Source organism: Metopolophium dirhodum, chromosome 4, assembly GCF_019925205.1.
Source record: "Metopolophium dirhodum isolate CAU chromosome 4, ASM1992520v1, whole genome shotgun sequence".
In the NCBI taxonomy this organism is placed as follows: domain Eukaryota; kingdom Metazoa; phylum Arthropoda; class Insecta; order Hemiptera; family Aphididae; genus Metopolophium; species Metopolophium dirhodum.
The window spans coordinates 24820004-24837595 of NC_083563.1; the positions used below are offsets into that span (position 1 = coordinate 24820004).

Here is a 17592-nt window from a genome sequence, read left to right on the forward strand (position 1 = left end):
ATCGTAAAATATAATACATACATATAAGTCGGGTACACAGTCGGCGTGTCTTAACATACAAATAGTTTTCTAAAAAAAACAATCAATATATTATCACGCGTCATTCAAAATACCTAAATAATTTTTTTTAAAAAACCAATATTATGTTAAGCGAATGGAGAATAAAATCGTGATTGACCCAACACATTTTTCATGCTGCAGGTGTCAAGAAATAGTATGGTTGTAACTTGTAATTTATATTGAATGTCTCGTATTTTTTTTTTAAATTTTAATTTCTCATAATGCAATAACACTACTTAACACTCCAGATAGAGAGTGGAAATCATATAGAATTATTTTTCAAAATATACTTCTTTTATAAGAGAGCGATTCTATTCTCGTACACAAACAATGCTAGAAAGAGCTTGCAACAAACTAGTTTGTTAGAAAATATTCTCAGCTAAAACTCTCCTTAAAAGTAAAAAGAATTTTTTAAATATTTGCAAAAAAAATTAACAAACAACTCAATAACTAAGTATACGTTTTATAGGTACTCTACAAATAATATAATATACGGTTATCGATATTATAATGAAAACCGATAACCATATACTATTGTGTTTGTATGGCTTCGTTTATTTAGAAATTGATACCAACTTCTTATTTATTTTGAAACTAATATAATATTATGAATGACATTTATTTTATGGTGTAACGAACATTTAGTGGTTAAACCTGGGGTAGTTGCTCACAGTAATGGATGTGTTATAACTTAAATTTGAATTAAACGCTTTATATTATATATTTATATATAATAAAATCGTGTACGGAAAATATTGAAAAAGTGAAGACGACCTATCAGCATTCGCCATTCAGTCTATATATCTATTATCTAAATATATTTTATATTAGTAATAATAATACAGTAGATTGAACAATATTTTGAAAATATCAGTATGTATATTATATAGTTAATAATATAATAAACATAATGGCAAAAAGATTCAAGTCCCTACGAATATTTTTTGAATTACAACAAAATCAACATTGGGGGGCGGAGTGGCCGAGCAGACTAAGGCATCGGTTGTGACGCACACCGGCGCTGGTTCAAACCTCGGTCCACGGGCGGCATTTTTCTTCGGGCAAGTCACGGTTAGGCAGGTCACGGGCATGGCAGATATCTACGGGTGCCCACTTGAAAAATCAGCTAAAACTACACACACTTGTTTACACCTACTGTTCCCTCCCCCACAGTTTAAAAACCACCCAATAGGTACGGCCACTACGGCCACAAACAAAAACTAATCTTTCAATTAGTTTGTTTACCATAATATTGATAATACCATTAATTGATTATAATATTACTATTATTTATAATTAATGATAATACATAAAATAACCTTAAATCATTATTAATTAATTATTATATTATTTCATTCCACTTGGCACTTAGGTATTACTATGAAAAACTAAAATTATAGGTATTCATATTCCTTTAGTCTACTGAGTAGACTCTATACACTCTATAAGTATACATTATATACATTTAATACTATTATTGTTGAAGCTTTCTCACGCGTAGAATCACATAAACAACAATAATTCATTGATTTCCTATGTTATTATAATGTATTGCGAGATTATGGTAAGTATTCGTATTTGAAGGATTTACATAAATAAAATGACTATTGAATGAAAATATTTACCATACAAATTTTAATATAAAATATAAATTGTCTATACAAAATAATACCATGCATGAATAGTTTTGCAATATCCAAAGATATTTAAACAAAATAAGAACTTGAAATTTTAATGGAAAAGGTATATGACCTGAAGTCTGTGCTCATATTGTAAACCGGCCAAACCTACGAAGAATAATATTATTCATCATTTACAAAACTACTTTTTCCGGAACTCGTTTTTACGTCTGATAAGATTTATTGATTATCTACATAAAATTCAACGGATTCGTTTTTTCAATGATTAGTATAATTAAGTTTAATATACCTATTACATGTTTGTTTTTTTTTAATGCCAAACTACCTATGAATGAAAAATATCATTCCAATATAATTTGTTTATTGCATATTATTATTCTTTACTTGTATACAATTATCAAAAATGTGTCTAGGTATTTGGTATTAGATGCCTACCTAATTACAAATTATAATCATACCTATATAATATATTCCATTGAAAACATATATATTTTTAAAACTTAGTGAGCATAATGATATAATAAATAATAAATATTATTTACATAGTTTAAACCAATAGGTAAGTATTATGCAGGTACAGCGGTTACACTACACGGTAATAATTATCATTTATCACGTATAGACGTTTCAAATTTCAATAATTCAAATCCCTCACGATGTTTGTTCAGACAATCAGACAGATATGGCCATATAATAATATATGTCTTCCTATACATAAGAAATTAGTTTAGTTTGACAGTCATAATTCCTATACAGTAGATACTTAATGGTAAAATATTAAGTACTAATTATTTTTAGTTTTAATTTACCATCGTCGTAATAAATTATTTTAACTCGATAAGTATAGCAGTTCCACAGTAAGTATATATAGTGGTTACTGGTTAAGTACGCTCCAAATCGACCAAACCAAAGATTCCTATATATACAGGCTAGAAATATGAAAATACCTAATACAAATTTGAGGAAATAAAAAGACGGACACGGGGTGGCTGATTGTATCCAACAGAAATCGAATTGTTATACAAGTATATGAAAAAATAACCGACTCGTTGACATATCAGAATGACGCGTGCGAGAAAGATTTCAAAAACTCCGCGACGCAGATGGATGGCGAGTAGGTAGGTAGATAGGTAATAGAAGTCATGGCTGATATTTTATACCATAGATTTCTAATAAATCCGACATAACCACGTAAAGGCAAAGAAAGCTAGGTACTCGTCGTGTTCTGAAAGCACGGCCGTTTGACACGACGATGAGCTCAAACACGTGTTGCTGCGCGTGACCATAAACAAACGCGCCGGTTCGTAATGTTATTATATATTGGCGAAAGAATATTATAAAAATGGTCACATCGCAGAGATTTTGCATCCGAATTACACGCGCGCGCGTTTATATCTACTCGTTTAAACACGACGAGTCCTTGACCGCACGAAGAATGTATAATCGCGCCGCACAAACGCGTAATATGGGTATAGGTATACATAATATTATAAGAGATTATGATGTCGTCGGATCAAAATAAATAATATATACGAACAACGGGAGCAGCGCAGAGAAAACTGGCCGGCGATATAATAATAATTTTGATAGACGCGTATAGTAGGTACCTAAATATACCTATACGTATTATATAAATTATAATATTATCTGCACATTGTGTAGGGAGTCGGACGTCAATGTAAACGTGTGCGTGGCGCTGCCGAGAACGCGAAATGTGCAGAACATCCTTATTAGTTATTATAATATTATATTTCTCTTATTCTTTCTCCGTCGTCATGTACATAGATTATAATGACGTATTATATACCTGTGATGTGTTCACCGCGGTTATTAACAACAATCGCCTCCGATGATTAAGGGAAAAATGACCGGCAGGCGAACGCCCGTCCGACTGCACTCGGCCGTGCCCGTGCAGTGCAAGTCGGTACCTAACCTATGCGAGGAAGGTGTATGGACGGCGTAGAGTCTTCCGTACGACAACCGGTTCGCGAGAAGAGCAACTGCGGGGCCGTATCGTAGAAGAGCCGTTTATAAAATAATATAATATTATCCTTTGGATGACGAAACCAGTTTTTGTTTATTATTATTCCCACGGCGACGCTTTTGACGGCACGGGTTCGCAAAATTTTAACGAGCAATTAATTTCCGACTACAAAACATGCAACGCTTCGACGCTTCTCGACGTCGTTAATGTAATGTGCGATTTGAAATGATTCTAATAAGACGTAACCATAATAATGACGACAATAATGAAATCAAGCGAATTATATATTGCAAAGGACCGTTCTCCCATTTTTATAAGATAACAATTTAGATCCCGAGAGGATCGATGAATGTATTGAATTCAATGACGTGCATGTTTTTTTGTGTTATATTTTTTGATTTTTTTTTTAGTAATTTTTTCTCTAAATATCAATAAAAACCCGTTCGCTCGTCGGTCAAAACTAACAAATTATCTTGTAGTTTTTTTAAATTTATAAATTGTTCAATTTTTACAGATTGAAAATGTAATACAAGATTCCTCGTAAGTAGTTTATGGCGGATTTGGTAAATTGAGTCCCATTTAAATATTTTTAGGTAAACTAAGTCCCGCCAAAAAAAAGTAATAGGTAAATTGAATCCCTCGTAAAAAAATCAAAGAGGTAAGCTGAGTCCCTTGTAAAATATTTACTCTGGTAAATTAATAATACTTATAATAATGATTAATGATTAATGAATAATACATAATATAATAATTTTTTACATAATATAATAATTTTTTAATAATTAATATTGTCAATAATGATAATAGGTAAATATAATATCAACTTTTGAGTGAAAAATACATAATATAATAATTTTTTAACAATTAATATTGTCAATAATAATATAATATTAAACGGGTAAATATTTTAATGATACGAGCTATATAAATATTTGGATGTGATGTATAAAATAAACTATTCAGCTTCGCGTGAAATGATTCACAACTATTTGTTGTACGATTAGATGTTGTCGAAAATTCAGCCTAAATATAAGGCGGGAAAGTATGTTTTTAAAATAAAGATTTTTCAAAGTCAATAAAAATATATTTTGGAGAAAATTATCTAATTATTAATACGCGACATTGGTGTGTTTATATGCTCACAATAACTAATGGTGCACGACTGTACGTATATAGGTAATTTTGAAAACTTATCTAATAATATACGAGGGACTCAATTCACCGCTTTTGAAAAACGGTAATTTAGTTTGGGACTCAATTTACCTACGCCCGTTAATGAAACCAAAAAATCTAAAAATAATTAATTTTTGTTATAGACATTCTAAGTACAAATTTAGAATATTAGATAGGTATTTAGATTATTATTAGGTATTATATAAATAAAGAATAACGATTTTAGTTATTTTGTTGTAAATCAAAAATATTTTTATAGGGGATTTGAATTTTGAATCTTAGGGCCATTCTTAAAATGTTGGGTTAAAGTTAACCGACACTTTACCGGATATTATAAGAACGGCCCTTATATTATGTAGATTATATTATATATTTTTATATACATACACTACAATGTAATTTTAAAATCATTTAGATTAATTGTATGCTATTGCTTGTTTACACAATGGACCTATTCACACCGATCTGGCGATTTACGGTACATTAACTCAAAAATTAATATTACTTATATATATGTATAATATGAATATATCCTATTATAATAATTATTAATAGTCACATCTTAATAATATAATAAATTAAATGTTTTCGGAAAATATTAATTCAACTTATTACTTATTGAGTTATTAATAGTAAAATAATTTACTATAGTAGCAACATAAAAAAGTATATCATAAACTATACGCAGCCATGTAAGTAGTAGTATAGACCTAGTATAGAGTCTTCGCAGAATCGTTTTTGTAAGCAATGGTTTATCATTGAATTCAAATTTAACCCATACTTTATACAGTGACTTAATCAATGACGAGGTACACTCCATACCTATAGCTCCTTTACAGCAGAGCTATACAGTTACCTATACTTTCCCTTCTTTTTTGTTTTGTTACCTCACCATAATAAACACATGTTATATATTATAGAAACTTATAAACCACTGTAGTTGTGTAAAATATGTAAAATACACTAGCTAGCAAGTAGGTACCAACAATATTTTTTTACATGCGAAAAAAATATTGACATTTATTAGGGATAAATTAATCTTTAGTAAGTTACATACTATAGGTAACATAAGATTCCATTGTAGGTACTAACTTGCGGATTTTAATATTTAAATGAAACAATGGAGACTCGAAGAAAAAATTAAAACGGATGTTTCAAGTAACACAATAACAATAATATTATATGTCACGATTGTCTCTAAGATTTTTAGTGTAGGATTTAGTAGTAGGTATTATACTTATATTATGTGACTTTTACGACCATTGTTTAAATTATGTTTTGTAATTTGTGATATTCTTCGTATTAGTAACACTTCTTCATTCTTCCGGTATGATGGGGTGAATAATAGAATTTATATAATTATACTGTAGTAACTAGTAACTACTATAACTAGTCAGTAAGATTGTAAGAATTTCAACTTACATGCAATATCAATGTTTGTGATTTGTTCATAATACACTCGTATAATTCGTAAACACGAAAGTATTGATACTTATTCCGTTGGTTTTTTTAGTTATATACTAGTTACTACTAACAGTATAGCAATATAAATAATTGTATACGCGTCTTAAGTTTAAAAGATAAAAATAATGTTGAAAGCGCTGACAAATTATGCAACTTAAAAAATACACTAAGCAAACTGAAAATGTTTGCGTTTAATTCATTTCAATTTTAAATTGAATTTATCACTTAGGATAAACAATGCAATGTATCCATACGTCGTTAAACAATATTTTATATTGATATATTTTAACGTAAGCTCAAAAAAATGTAAAACAATTATTATTCGATTTATACCTACGTAAATAATGCAAAACATTCGGTTTATTGCGATTTGTAATATTATAGACCGCCTGGTTAAACGTGTGCGACTGCATCAGACCACCGCAAGAATATAACGTGAAAATTTTATTTCTACAGTTTCCACATTCCATTGCAATATGCGAATATGCCTCAATCTCATGTATATTATGCGTTATGAAAGCAGTGCATACAAAATTAAATGTAAGTAGCCACGTTCAACTGTAAAAATCATAGATGGACATATGAGCAATTATAGAACAAAAATATTTTTAATATCGCCCGATATGTGGACGAACACTAGCAGGACACTCACACACAACAATAACAATAACAACAACAACAACAATGACAATTGCAATAAAACAAGGATATTTGAACTGTATCATCGTCGTCGTAATTTTCATCACTGACGAAACAATAGTATCTGGACGAGCGCGTTTCGAAACCTATAAGACACGGTTGCGGTATGCATATATAATATATATATATATATATACGTATTATATACAGAGTGATTCATCATGCATAGGGTTGCCATTCGTCCTGTTTTTAACGGCATGTCCCAGTGTCCCAGACGATCATTAAGTTTGTCCCGGTTAATAGAAGTGGAGAGAAAAATAAACTTTACTAGGCATATAGACTATTTTTTTTTATAGATATGGTTCCCGATGATAATAATATAATGTTATAGCTACTGGTTGTTCTTATTTTAAAATAATATGAACTAAAATATTAGTTTTACAATAATCTATACAGGAGTAGAAATAGGTAGATTATTTGTATACTTAAGTTAAAAATGATTGTATAAAACTATATATATTATTGTTTGTATCCTTTTTTTTTTTTCAAAATTCATTCAAACGAATAGTATTTATATTAGTAATAAGTAGTACCTAATAAGTAATAACTAATAAAGTAATAACAATAGCAGTAAATTAATGTAAAAAATTGTATTGGCTAATTATTAATAAATATTTATATAAAAACAATTTGAAAAAAAACGAGTAGGTAGATGTCGTTCTGCCGTACAGTAGGTTACAAGTGGGTCAATGTATAATGGATTGTATTAAGCTTGAATTCAATGATATAATAACATTGTATAAGAAAAACGATTCTGAGCGGAGACGTTTTGTCAGTCATTTTTTATATTGTTATTATTTATTCTAGCCTGTAAATTGAATTAATATTATAATATTATAATTTTTTATTCGTTGTTATAGTGATGAACAAAGCGTTAGAAATTAAAATCCCATTTTCAGCGGTTTTTCGTAATTCGTCGTTAGTTTTTCCCGTGGCATTAAATAACTATTGAAAAATCGAAAAATGACCTTTCTAAAGTACCATCTTGATCCAATTTTCTAAAAGATAATGTACTATAATATGTTGAAATCGAAGCATTTCTTCTGGTAGAAATTTTGTATACCGAATAAAAAAAAAATAAAAATAAAAATGAACACCATTGTAAAACCACAAGCTTCCTTACTCCGCTCAAAATCTAAAAGTATATACTTATTTGTATATAAGCAAAAAAAATGGTTATTCAATACGATGTGGGGTTTGGTAATTTCAAAATCTGGTAACCCTAATCATGCATTCTTACCCCCTTTTTTATTCAATAATATAGAGTTATATAAAGCCAATTTTTAAAATTTTCAAATATAAATACTTTAAAACGTTGTTTTCAAATTCTTGAGATATTTTCATACTACTAAGGAGTATTCTGTGGATATACAAACTTCTGTCTTTTCGAATTAGATCCTATCTTTTCTACTGTAAATATAGCTTATGGTTATCATTTTACTGAAAATGTTGACGTATCAAAATCAAAATTCCAACGACTACTTATACTTTATTTTACTTTGTGACTTTTTGTACTAATTACCATAAACTAGAGGTCCATGATAATGGATTTGGAAGATATGGAGATTTAAAAGTTTTAGTAATTAATAAATTATATTGATTTAATGACATTTTTTAATTTGTAAAAATGGTTCAAGTATAATAAATACCATATCCAATATTACCTATTGAATCTATTTTATATTTTTGTAAAAACCGTTTTTAAGGATTATAATTGTTAGTATAAACATTTTAATAACTAAGAAACTATACTCCTTTGAATTTTGAATTATATAGGTAGGTAGGCTCATAAACGTTAAAAAAAACTGTTCGCTAAATAGTTTACGGTAAAAAAGAGGTTCTTATTTGAAAAACAGTAGTTTGTATCACTAACAGACACTCCTCCTTCAGTAGTAGGTACCTAGTAAAATCTCGGGTATTTGTAAATATTATGGTATTTATATAAGTATATTTAAAAATTCCATAAAATCAGAATTTGAATAAATTCATTATTATTATAAGGAAAAACGGGGGTGAGCACGCTTGGCGAATCATCCTGTATAGTATATAATATTATGCGTACGTAGATATTATGTATCGCGTATTATAGCGGGTATTACATTATGTGCAGAGGGTATTCGCCATTCGCGTATAATAATATGATAAGTAATATACTATATAATATAATACAAGCATAATATATAGTAAATTGTATATACCAGATACTACCGCGTACAAATCGAACGGATATAATTTACGTTTGTTTACGCTGCAGGGGAGTGCCCCCCCTCCACCACCACCACACTAGGTGTCACCCTCACCCCCCACCCCTCGCCCCGGAGGCGATCTCGGCGTGCCCGCGAACGTCGTGACGGTCCGTTAGCGCCCCGAGGCGTATAATATATTGTAGGTACGTGGTAAGTGGTATAGCCAGGTATATAATATTGTATAGGTATACTTGCGCGACGGCGGCAGAGAGTTCACATCTGCAGCGAGAGTATTACCGCTGCTGCATTACTGCAGAGGCGACCGGTTGTTTGGTATATAAATGTATAACATTATACTCGTGTGTGTGTGTGTGTGTGTGTGTGTGTGTGTGTGTGTGTGTGTGTGTGTGTGTTGGACGGCGAATTCAGCACCCGATAAGTTCGCGGTGAAATGGCACACAGCCTCTTTGGCCATGGACCAGTTTCGTATGCGCGCGCGTGTTTGAACGCATATTTTTATTTATATACACTTTTTTTCGCTTCCCTTCACCCGCGAGATCCCCTCCGTCTGTCGCTAAGTTTTCATATCCGGAATATTTGTGCGCGTCCGTTCGTTATTGTGCCCTCGTGGACACGGTTTTTTATTTCTTTTCTCGAAAAGAAAAAAACGAAAAAAACGAAAACGCGTCTGATATAATTAGCTTATGTTGACGTCCCTGAAAAATGTATAGCGTCGCTCTCGATTCATAATAATAATATTATCGACTTGAGTAGTATGATGCGTGCAGTGCCATAATATCGAAGTGTGCCTAATTATTGTGCTTGTGCAGGACGACGTTAGCACGGTCGATACACTTTTCGCCGAAAACTATATTAGGTGGGTCTATTATTATACATATACGCGACCAAAATATAATATGTTTCATATGAGCGTATTGTGTGTTTATAGGTGCTTAACGCAGCTGACCACAAAACGATTTACAATTACAAGTTAGTGGCACTGGGTGTATAATAGGTGGTACAATAATACAATAATATTATCAGTACAATATTGTTGGCAAATACGATTTCAACTCGTGCGATCGTGCCGACACGTTTCTTGTTTGAATGTATTTCGTATTCATAAGAGACCATCGAATTCATTATTGTCCCAAAAACCTCACAACTATAGGTAGGTATTAATGTATTATTGTAATTTGTAACCAGTTATCACTATTGTTTTGAATTTTTCTCTTCTATTCGTGAGTTTAAAATATAAAAATACGTACCTATTGCATCTGTATCTGCGTGATAGGTACTGGCATCAATCAAAAATAATAAATATTTAATGAAAAGTTAGTCTTTAATGAAATATGTAGTAATGGGTCATGAAGGGTTTTTTTTACAATTCAAATTTCAAATCTCAAAAGATTGTTGGGTAGGTGTCAATTTCAAAAAAAAAATCTTCACAATTTATTAAAAAAAATTTTAAAAATAAATAATAATACAATAAATACTTTTGAAAATAAGAATATTAATTTATTTATTTTATTTCTTTTGCATTGTTTATATTGTATAGGTAAACAGATAAACAAGGATTCAACAAATTTGCAATATTTTCTCAACTAAACATTCAATTAAGTACACAATTAATAATATAATTTTATAAATTTAAAAAAAACTGATGTAAGTATAACCTATACGGTTTCTAATTTAAGATTAAGGTAGGTACATTATTCATGATAATCTCTTATTGAACATAAAACTGATTGCCTGCTTACTGATAAACTGAATTGAATTGTAATATATTTTTATATATTTTACTCCGGAGTTCAGAGTGTAATACAATATATAAAGTATGATATATATTATGATATCATAGTGGAAGACACGTATACGCTAATTTATATAAGATACATTTAGTAAATGTTGAGCAATAATAATTCCTTAATCGAGAAAATCCAAAATAGTCATTATCACGAGATTGGGTAGGTAGAAGCCGTCTACTTATAGTTGAACCATAAAACATCCGAAGATTTCTCTTTTTTCTTCATAATATGAACAAATATGGCAAGTCATTGAACTAAGTAATTATATAGAGTTCAAGTAATTAAAAACTATTAAAGTATTGATTTCGTGAAATTCCAAATACTTATATATTATTAATAATTTTCACTAGGTACCTATATTATTTATTTTATCAGTTTATACTTTACGAGTTTATAGCTACATTTATTTACTACACTTTATTGTTTATACTGGACGATAGTGATTCTATATATTATTATATGTCATAATATTAGGTATTTAAGAAGAATTTTTTTTAAATATTGTCTGTAAATATTTTTTTAGGATAAGCGCAAGTTATATATAAGATTATTATAAAAGAAGATAAAACAAAATAAAATAAAATAAATTAAAATAGCTAATTGTATTAAGATGGGGGGGGGGGACTAGGTTATGTTCCTTTGTTCCCATTGATGGGAAGTTCGTGACGTGAGATGGTAGGAGATAGACAATCTGTAAGTATTACGACACCATGTTAGGATGAGGATAGAACTTGATGTATTATTATTAGTTGACATTTTTATCTTTTATGAAACTTGAGATGATAGTGATGAAGAGGGTCGAGGGATATAAGAAGATTTAAAATGGTTTTAAATCCATCGAGGAATTTAAGAACTAAGATCTCATTGTTGTTTATAGGAGTAGGATTTGTTTTAATCGATTGGTGACCCTCACTTACGTTTGCATAATATGAACATAGTTTTGTCAGGATATCGATTGTCGATGGTGTTCACTGTTCAGGGTTTTCGGTGGAGTTGGATGGTGGTTGTAGTTGACGTTTTTGTTTTGATATGTTGTTGTGTTAGCGGCTTAGTTGCTTGTATATTGTATATTTTTTGCTCCTACTATATTGTTACAATGACATTTGAAAAATATTAAAAATCCTTAGTCACAGTTTTTTTTTATAAGCATTTAAAGTTCAAAAATTGACAAAATATGGAAAAATCACGAAAATTACCAAATTATTTTGAGTTAAGAATTCATAAAAATTTTTCTTTTTAAATCTAAGATTTTAAAATATAATACATGATTCCTTATAAGATTATCTAACTTTATCAAAAAAAAAAAAAATGTCTATGAGATAGTCAAATTAAATTTTTATGAGCGTTTGACGTTCATATTTTCACAATATTGGATATTCACTTGATTTCCCATGTAGCGGTTTTGTTATTTTATTGTTATTCAAAAACGAATAACTGTAGGAACATGAAAATTTTACTGAATGTTTATATTTTCATTTACCATATACCATAAAATTTTAAATATATTTTGATTTTTTTTGAGCTGCTTATGGACATTGTCACTTTTCAATTTTTTTTCATATAAATATCAATAACATTTTATTTGTTGTGTAAAAAAGCGTGAAAATTTAATGCCAGGCTCCTGATATATTTTTACAATAGCAGTTGAAAAATATTAAAAATACATGGGCACAATTTTTTTTTATAAGGATTTAAAGTTCGAATTTTGATAAAATGTATCAAATTTAAAATTTAATAATTACTTTGTAGTTAAAAATTTATAAAACGTTCAAATTTTATAGCTAAGGATTGAAAATTTAAAACAAGGTTCCACGTAAATAGGTTATATATAAATTACTTTATTCACAATAATATCATCAAATATACTAGGTAATATCATAAGCTGACTGACCGTTTTCGCTCAGAATCGTTTTTCTTATACAATATTATATCATTGAATTCAAATTTAACACCATCCATTACTGCAGCGACCCACTTGTAACCTACTGTACAGTAGAGTGACATCCACTTATCCCCACCTTTTAAAACTTATAGATAGTTTGATGATAAAATTATTTGTTTTAACGTTGACCAACCATATTAACCATATTAAGAAATTTAAATCTGTGAAAAAAAAAAACTATAATTATTAATATAAAACTCTAGTGCCGGGTTGCACTAAACCAGTGGTTACCAACCTATGGTCCGCGAGATATTGGATTGTGGTCCGTGAGACGTTATAATAAAATATATAATAATATGATGTATATTTTTTTAATAGTAGTAATTTGCGTTAAATTGTTAATAGTTTTAAACTTTTACTCAACATTGATCAATTATAAACATTATTATAAGCTATGAGGAATTTAATTGTTTTTGTTTATTCATAAAAATGTATGAAATAAAATGAATCTTGTTTATAAGAAAAATAAGGTCTAAAATTGAGGTGGTCCGAGACGCATGGAAAGTTCTCAAAGTGGTCCATAGTGTCAAAAAGGTTGGGAACTACTGCACTAAACATTTAATGAATCAATAGTGAGAAAATGGTCCCTTAAGGCTTCAACAAGATTAAGTGGCTCATGATTGGTTAGGTGAACCGTTAAATGAAATAAATTGTTTATGCAACACAGCATTAGTATCGAGACTCGATAGAAATTCAAAACTAGGCTTTAAAATTTTGCGGGGTGAAAAAAATTTGGTTACTTTTAATTTTTTTTACTATAAAAGTGATAGAAAGACCAAGGGCCTTGTTCCTGGCCGGCCGGCTGATATTTTGACATAAGGATGCCCATGTTGTATGTACAACACTAATTATATTAAAGTTAGCTTTTATTAGTTTTTTTTAAATTATTAAATTTGATTATGTATAGAAGAATGCTAGGATGATACATTTCCGCTCAGAATCGTTGCAATAGTTTATCATTGAATTCGACACATCCATTGACCATTATATACTTGACAATAACTACTGTACTGCACGGAAGAACCAGTGTATGGCAAGTTCCAAATAAAAAGGAATTCGTTCCATTTTATGTTAAGAGGTAATTCTAAGGAAATTTGTCTGTTCCCACACACTCAAAAATATTGAATTTATTAACCACCAAAAAAGAACATTTTGACAAATGGAAAATTTATTGTAGACAAGAAACCATTTAATGAAGAGATTTATGAAATTAATCAAGAATACCTTCTTCCCGTGCCCTACAGAAATAGTATCGATTTATAAACTACAATAATATAGTTATGTATGTTGTAGCCTTCCATTGCCACTGAACTGAATACACTGTATTAAGTTCAGAAACCTTTGTATTAATATTATATCAGGAAGATATTTTCAATTAGTATTTCATTTTGTGTTATCTGCTGTTCATTTTTATTTGTATTATTAGTTATTCGGTATCCATCAATATTTTATTTCATGCAGTGGCGTGGTAAATAGTAATTTCAGAGGCAATTGCCTCAGAGATTTTTCTTAAATAGAGGGGTGGGTGGTAGCCGATAGGTCTCCTAGTAAATGTAATATGATATACTCAATAACGATCTGAAATATAATTAGTTATATTATATTAATACATTATTATGCATTAAAACTCGGGATATTTGTAACTTGCCTCTGGAAAATTTTTAGTTCGCCACGCCACTGATTACATGTGTATATCATAGGGTTTGGAGTAATGCATAGTTATTCAAATACAAGTGTACTTGAAATTTATTAAAAGAAGTTTTTATAATATATGTGTACTTTCATGTACAGAGTAAAAAATACCCTTGACTGAAATCACAATTAAGTATATTTTAAATTGTAATTAGAATTAAAATATATATATATTGATAAATAGCTCATCAAATTATACTGTGAATATGTCAACTCACATATCTAAACTTCACAGATCTTAACAACATTTGAGTAAAGAATATGGGTACCTGAGAATAACATGTATAAGTATAACGGTGACCCTAGTATATACTATACTACTGTAAATACAATTCTATATAAATATTCAATTGAATTATACATATTTTGAACTTTAAACTTTAGAAAACAATTTAACTACAATTTAGTCGCAACAACACTTTTCATTTTTCTTGCTACTTTTCTTTTTCTCTTCTTTCCATTTTTTATATGTTTCATCATCTAATTCAGCATATGGTATATTCTCCAAAGTATGACGCTCTGGATCTAAATTCAATTCTTAAACAAAAATACAATGCAATTTATTATGAATAATTATTATTACTGTCCTTTAGTTATAAACAAAAATAACAATTTTATATGAAATAGGAACTCACTAAATTTTGTTTCATTTACTCTTTCTGCTTGAACTACTTGTGTTAAGAGTTCATGTTCAACATCTTGAGCAAAGGTTATGAGCTGTAGAAAAATAAAATAATTGCTGCATAGTAAATATACAAATGCATTAAATAAATTATAAAATATACATTTTAAATGTAATATTTATAATGCAATTTAAATTAAGTTAAAACTATGAAGTTATCATTAGTAAGTTAGTATAATATAGTATATTCAGTGTTCGGAACATTCACTAAAAAAATGAAATCGTTCACTATCACGTTTTTTTCAAAGAAAACACGTTCATGTTCTTTTAAAAAAACAAATGCGTTCATTGGGTCGTTCATTTAATATTTTTTTTATGAATCGTTAGCCTGCAGTCAATATAATATTAAAACCCATAAACATATACGACTCAGCCAAACAATAAAAATACTATTTAGACTTTAGACTCTTTAGAGCATGTACAATTTATAAAGTATTTGAATTAGTTTTTAATATCTCACACGTTATTTGAGTTACATTTTGATAAAGATTTCCTAGTGATAAAATTAAGTGAATACTAAGGTACTTAATATGACAAACCGATTACGATTATTACAAATTCGTGGAAATCAAAATATTATTGTTGTTGTATGTCTAGCCGGGGACACTGGAATTTCATGTATTTCATGTATTTAATTTATATATTTTGCAATCAAACAAATATTATAGGAATTATAGTGGGAAAAATTAAAATATTATTTTTATTATATAATTAATTAATATATTTTATACATATAATATTTATTAAATGGTAAATAAATTGAACGTCTTAAAAATCGATCAAATTCATTAAAAATATAAACGTCGTTCACGTTCTAATTGCAAAAAACGAGTGACATTCACGTTTCGTTCACTATATATGAACGTGAACACATGAAGGTGCGTTTCCAAACACTGAGTATATTAAGTTTAAATTGTATTCATACATTCTGAACAACTGCAGGATCCGAGACAGTTTTATTTTTTTTGTATTCTTCATTAATTTGATGTTTAGCAGCTAAAATAATAAAAAAAAATAAATTATAATTGTTTTTATTGTATTTTATGATTATTTGTGTATAATTTTTTATCTTCATACTAAATTCTATAGAGGATAATCATTGAAACATATAAACCATTTGTTATTATATTATATGCATAATGGAAAAGTCATTGAAATATCTGTTATCTCTGTCAAACATAAATAAACTAAGACATTAAATCTGCAGGATTTATGAAAATTGATCTCATCTTTTTTTAGTACAAATTAATTTGTGATTCTTAGGTAAAGTTGCTTCCCTGCTTTGAGCAGGATACAATAATCTATTTAAAAATTTACTAAGAAGCAATAGTACACTAGTTATGGTTTTTCAATAATTAAAATATTTAAAAAAAACTATAAATATTAATTAATTATTAACATAAATGGTTCTTACAATTTAAAAAAATGAATGTAAGATTACAATTAAATTAAAACTTTCTTAATACATTGCTCAATATGTCATAATATGGCTTACCTAATTTAAATAGACAAAAGTATAGATAAAAATAGAAATGTAAAGAATGGTGTTGATAAATCTTGTCCCCTGTCCCTCCCCTCCCCCCCCCCCCAAAAAAAGGGGGCGAACAAATAAAAAGTAAAAATATTAAACAATATACAATACAAATCATTATATGCATACCATTTAACATTTGGTTATCATTTTTAAAACACAGTAATCTAGCTCTATGCACTAATTTGAATGTAGTAAGTACCTGAAATAAAAATAATGTCACATTTAGTAAAAATATTATTAATATTAATAATATTTTATAAATTAATTGTATACCTAACACAAAATATAATGGACATGTTTAAAATCCATTATTTTAACGTAAATACTGTCTTATTATGCAACAATATTTGCCATTTAACTTACTTTTTTTCTTACTTCGTTTGATGCCATGGCAAATGGATAGGCAAATTAATTATTAAAGAATTGTGATTCAGGACAAATATTTCAGACAGTTATGATTAGCACTTGGTAAAATGTTGAGATACGTTATGACTGTTATGAGTTTTATAATTGTACGACACAATTGCAATAAGAATTGTTGAATAATGAATATTATGTATTATAATACATAGTAGTAAGTACTAAGTATTGCTAAAGTTACTGCTTAACGCTTTTGCACATTGCACAATATTTATTTAATATTTTTACATCAGAAAAAAAATAGTGATAAGTTATCTGATAATAGATCAAATTTATTATCATTTCTTTTTTAAAAATTGTAGATGATT

The 17592-nt window shown here is 28.8% G+C and overlaps 1 protein-coding gene across 2 annotated transcripts; it reads right to left on the reverse strand.

Annotated features, from left to right (window-relative positions):
• Positions 1-14766: 14766 nt before the first annotated feature.
• On the reverse strand, positions 14767-17506 carry LOC132943450 (complex III assembly factor LYRM7-like). 2 transcript variants are annotated; one of them, XM_061012457.1, is made up of 5 exons: positions 17240-17506; positions 16991-17063; positions 16256-16326; positions 15284-15365; positions 14767-15185 (listed from the first exon to the last, which is right to left on the reverse strand). In XM_061012457.1, the coding sequence occupies exons 1-5, from the start codon at positions 17252-17254 to the stop codon at positions 15052-15054; spliced, it is 375 nt and encodes a 124-aa protein (XP_060868440.1). In that variant the 5' UTR covers positions 17255-17506; the 3' UTR covers positions 14767-15051. The 2 variants fall into 2 exon arrangements, with proteins under 2 accessions (XP_060868440.1, XP_060868439.1); XM_061012456.1 differs by having other exon boundaries at positions 17228-17499.
• Positions 17507-17592: the final 86 nt, after the last annotated feature.

Coding starts and splice junctions, on each gene's coding strand:
- LOC132943450 (XM_061012456.1), bottom strand. CDS start 17,254: ATGGCATCAAACGAAGTAAGAAAAAAA. Junction 17,064..17,227: donor CAAACGAAGTAAGAAAAAAA/GTAAGTTAAATG, acceptor TTTTTATTTCAG/GTACTTACTACATTCAAATT. Junction 15,186..15,283: donor AGTAAATGAAACAAAATTTA/GTGAGTTCCTAT, acceptor TTTTTGTTTAAG/AATTGAATTTAGATCCAGAG.